Raw genomic sequence first — 4,318 nt, 5'->3', positions numbered from 1 at the left:
GAAGATTTGACACTTCACTTAGAAGAAAATAGAGGTAGAAAGCCGTCCTTTATCAGTGAGAACCACCATTCCAATAAAATGAGTGGTATAGTGAACCCCCTTTTCACTTATCAAATAAAATATTTGATTGAAGTTTTTATTAAATTTTCTAGTTTAATGGCAACTAGTTCTATGGGCCATATTTGAAATAGGCTATATGAAAAATACCATATCATGGTGATCATATTTTGAAATTATCTATTTTTTAATTCATTGGCATTCAAGTGTTGATTGTGATGACTTCTTCTAGATGTCATACTTTTATTTTTTGATAGATAATATCCAATGGTTAAATTGAAATATTTCCATCAACTATTTCATTTGGTTGTTGAATTTCAGAAGCCAAGGGGAAAATGGGTATTTTTTACTTCCAAAATCCTCAACCTATGCTTGAAATGGATTTATATCAAGCATGCTTCAAATTTGTACATCTAAAAACAAATTCAAGGCTTAGACTTAGTTACAAGACCATGTAACTCTAACCATGACTTCGATCCCTTTTAATAGTGTGAGGTATGAGAATATATCAAGCTGAAAACCTATCAATTGTTTACTTCTAAAGACTACTATTTTAGTTTATAAAAAGTGTAAATAAGGCACTCAAATCCCTACAAATGTAGTTCATACCCAAGGTTTTCCAGGTAGTTCTTGGAAATATGGGGCACTAGTGAACACATTTCTACCTAAAAAGGATTAACTGTTGTCAAACACCATGTATGGGAACTTGCAATCAGCAATTAGTTAAGAGCCTTCAATTGTAGGACATCTCAGAACAAACAAATTATCAACGACGTCTTGAGATTACAGTGCTCCAGAACTTTCAAATTTTGATATTTATTTCAATAAATACAACATGGCTTTTTTTATGGGCTACAATAAATCAACAATAAGAGTATCCCTGCAAGAGAAATTCAGAGTTTTAGGCCCTGTTTGGTGGAGGTGAAAGTGAGACAAATAAGAAAAGATATGAGAATAACAGTGACAAAGTAACTAGTAACTCGTTAATGGAATGGCAAACAACAAGTTAGCCTCATTTTCAACCTGAACATGTCCAGAATATGTAGTTTGCAGCACATGATAAAAAAGACACGAACAAACATATTGGGAACCTCCTTTCTTGCGAGCTGCAACATCCTCAGTCAATACAGAAATAAGTTGAACGCCAAGGTCTGCCTAGCAGAGAACAGTTTCATGTCTGTACATCAACATTAACTTCTTCATAGTAGGAATGCCTGGTTTGTTTCTGATCAATCCAAAACCTCACCTCACGTTTTCTACTTGGTATGTTGTAGAAATGGAAGAGTATCCAGCTAAAGAAGACCTCACCAATCGTCATCTCGAAATGAGACACTAACAAGCTTTTGTTGTCGCCATCTTTGCCAATCATGAAAAATCACAATCACCCATCATCATGTAGACATTATAGATCGATCAGTTGAGTCTTCAGCTCCCCAATTTGAAGGCATCCACAAAAAGACCCAAACATACCCCAGCTTTCCAGAAGTTGATCATCACCACTAACGACTGTAATCTCCCGCTGTTGGAGACAACAGACTTTGGCTTCTTATAAACAAGCATCCCAATTCCCTCTATGGCCGCAACCACAACACCAGCAACCAGCACATCCCAGTCACCTGTCTGTCCTAATATAGTGGCCAATGCATTAGCAGTGTAAAAACCCAAAAGTAGGAGAAATATCTTCATGGGAAAGTTCTTCCTAGCAGCATTTAGTTTCTGCAGTAGCTGCCTACCAGCAGCTCGGACAATCCTGCCCAACCGGGTACCACCAAGCCCAGCATCATCTGCATCACTGAGGTTCTCTTGGTTCCCATTACCCGGAGCTCCCTCCATGTCTAAGGCAAAAGACATGCTAGAGCTTGCTCTTCTGATCTGATAACTGTGAGATGAAGATGATACAACATAATCAAGTTAACATCCAAACCTTTAGTTCATATATGATGGAGCATATCATATAAAGCACTAAATGATTCAACCACATACAAGGGCAAATAGTTCCTGATTGTGAAAGAGAGCAATATTTTCCCTTTAATGAACCAGAGAACCTCATCCACACATGATCTATTAGAATAATACCTCCAACTCCAAGCAGTTGACTGACTCTCAATTTCGGAGTTCAGTAGTGTGAAAAGAAACACTAGGAACATTTTATCTGTAAATTGTCATAGTAGGCTGACTTTGATAGGAGCTGTAGACAAAAAATTTCTTTATTGTGATTCAATGCCCAGGATTGAAATCAGAAATATGATCTCACAAAGCACCTTCTAGAGGAGAGACAACCAAAGATAGTTAACTATGGCTGCATAGTCTGTTGAGTGTTTATCTGCTTTCACCTAGTATTTCAACAATTAAAAATAAATTAGAGATCCATTTAACTGAATGGAAAGAGAGAGCAAACCTCCATCTGATAATTGGTGCAGCGTTTAGGTTGAACTTCCAGATCCTTCTAGTAGGGCAAGGTCTATGGTTCCATCTCTGCATTGCACATATTGTGAGGGCAGAATGCAGCCTATCATAGTTTTCACTTTCCAGCAGTGACAAAGCTGGTTGCATCACAAATGACCTCATTTTACAGCTACAGCCAAGAACAACAAGTAGAAAGGAGAAATGATCACATAGGTTTAAGCATAGTGTAAAATTATGTATATATACTGTCAGCACATTTATTTTACAGGACAAGCAAACAAGTAAAACAGTATTTTTCTTTGAAGGTGAGAGAGTTACAACATTTTTTCCAACAATCAAAAATGTATTTAAACATTTCTCAGCAGGAATGACAGGTGAATGTTTTGTGCTTTTTTTTGGGGGAGGCGGGTCGGATTTGTTGGGGGTGGAGGGGGAAGCGGATCAATGGCAAGGTCCATGGGAAAGCAGCAACAAGAGGAGAGGAGGGACCTACTATTCGACGATCCCTTCATTGTTGGAGAGCAGACAATGCCAACGAGTAGCTATCTTCCAAATTCGATTTACAGGAATGATATTATGCTGATATTATTTGGTTAAACAATGGTTTTGCTGTAAAGATATCAATGTAATGTATCGAAAGGAGATCATTTATCAGAAAAGGTCGACCGGCCTTTACAAATTTTATTTCTACGTTTTGGCGAACTACAACAGAGAAAAGAAAAATTTGTACAATTACGACTTAGCATTGAAGAAAATGTAGGAAGAAACTCTTCAGAATTTCTGAGATGAGAGGGGAGATAAGAATTGGGTCAAGCTACATACCTGAAACAGCGCCTAGATGGATTTGTTAGATGGACGTGCTGCTTCGATTGAATACTAAACTGGGGATACTTCTGATGAATCCAGCGCCTGAAGTATCAGGCATACACACGCTGTCCAAGCTACCTGCAGGCGCATAGAAATCCTATTGGAGTCACTCGAACATTGGGGCGGTTGGCATTGTTACGGCGATCCAAGTTTTGTCCCTCAAAAAGGGAATTAACTGCAAAATTACTCAACTATCACAACACAGTATGAAGTTAAGGATGCAAAACGGTTCTCAGAGGGTAAGAAGACATTTGGAAGCTTTCTTTTAAGCCAACGACACAAAATTTGGGACTTACTGAACGGATAATTGATATGAAAACAGAAGTTGTCGGGGCTTGGTGCGTTTGATGACACTGTGGTTGCTTTACGGGAAAGGAGTCCCAAAGATGATCAAATCCAGATTCTATGTGGGTCACGATAACCGGACTTCATTTGTGGGGGGAGATTTACCGGGCTCTAATCAGTACTGCTGAAGCGCGGGTTGAATTCGATGCAAAAGCGATCACTGGCGTAAGGTTAACTAGAGCTGAGATTCTACCTGCTCAAAGTTCAGGGGGAAACGGGCGTTCCTCTTAAGTGTTGGTAACAAATTCTATCAAATAAAGATGGAGTAGGGTGCTACACTGTCGTCTACAGCGGCAGATTCCCAACACCAGAGAGATGCGACAATCTCATTTATCGTCTGAAGAACTCGAAGTCGATGACGAGAAAGGAAATACTCAAATCCCCATCGGTCGGGACTCAGGAGAGGGAAATTTCCATCGACAGGGGAAGCTGCAACCGTGCCCGCCCATTAAAACGAAGCAGATTTTATCGCCTCCCACTCTCCTACGGCCTATCTTTAACTCGGATGGCATATATGGTAATTTAAGACCTAACAGCATTAGATCAGCGATCTAACGGCTCGTAATGTTGCCCATCACCATGTCTTCAATGACTGCAGAAGGGATCCTTTCAAGAACCCAACGATGCTTTCTCTGGATTATTT

At 39.4% G+C, this 4,318-nt stretch overlaps 1 protein-coding gene across 3 annotated transcripts; it reads right to left on the bottom strand.

Annotated features, from left to right (window-relative positions):
• Positions 1-856: 856 nt before the first annotated feature.
• On the bottom strand, positions 857-4,114 carry LOC137944206 (ycf20-like protein). 3 transcript variants are annotated; one of them, XM_068789787.1, is made up of 5 exons: positions 3,627-4,114; positions 3,286-3,505; positions 2,456-2,632; positions 1,791-1,936; positions 857-1,682 (listed from the first exon to the last, which is right to left on the bottom strand). In XM_068789787.1, the coding sequence occupies exons 3-5, from the start codon at positions 2,623-2,625 to the stop codon at positions 1,483-1,485; spliced, it is 516 nt and encodes a 171-aa protein (XP_068645888.1). In that variant the 5' UTR covers positions 2,626-2,632; positions 3,286-3,505; positions 3,627-4,114; the 3' UTR covers positions 857-1,482. The 3 variants fall into 3 exon arrangements, with proteins under 3 accessions (XP_068645888.1, XP_068645886.1, XP_068645887.1); XM_068789785.1 differs by having other exon boundaries at positions 857-1,936; XM_068789786.1 differs by lacking the exons at positions 2,456-2,632; positions 3,286-3,505; positions 3,627-4,114 and adding an exon at positions 2,134-2,428 and having other exon boundaries at positions 857-1,936.
• Positions 4,115-4,318: the final 204 nt, after the last annotated feature.

This window comes from Aristolochia californica, unplaced genomic scaffold (assembly GCF_029961685.1).
Source record: "Aristolochia californica isolate CCGP_79_NKW_82.1479 unplaced genomic scaffold, dmAriCali1.0.hap1 SCAF_11, whole genome shotgun sequence".
Taxonomy (NCBI): domain Eukaryota; kingdom Viridiplantae; phylum Streptophyta; class Magnoliopsida; order Piperales; family Aristolochiaceae; genus Aristolochia; species Aristolochia californica.
Note: the sequence above shows the minus strand (reverse complement) of the source record. Positions and strands in the feature narration are given on the sequence as shown.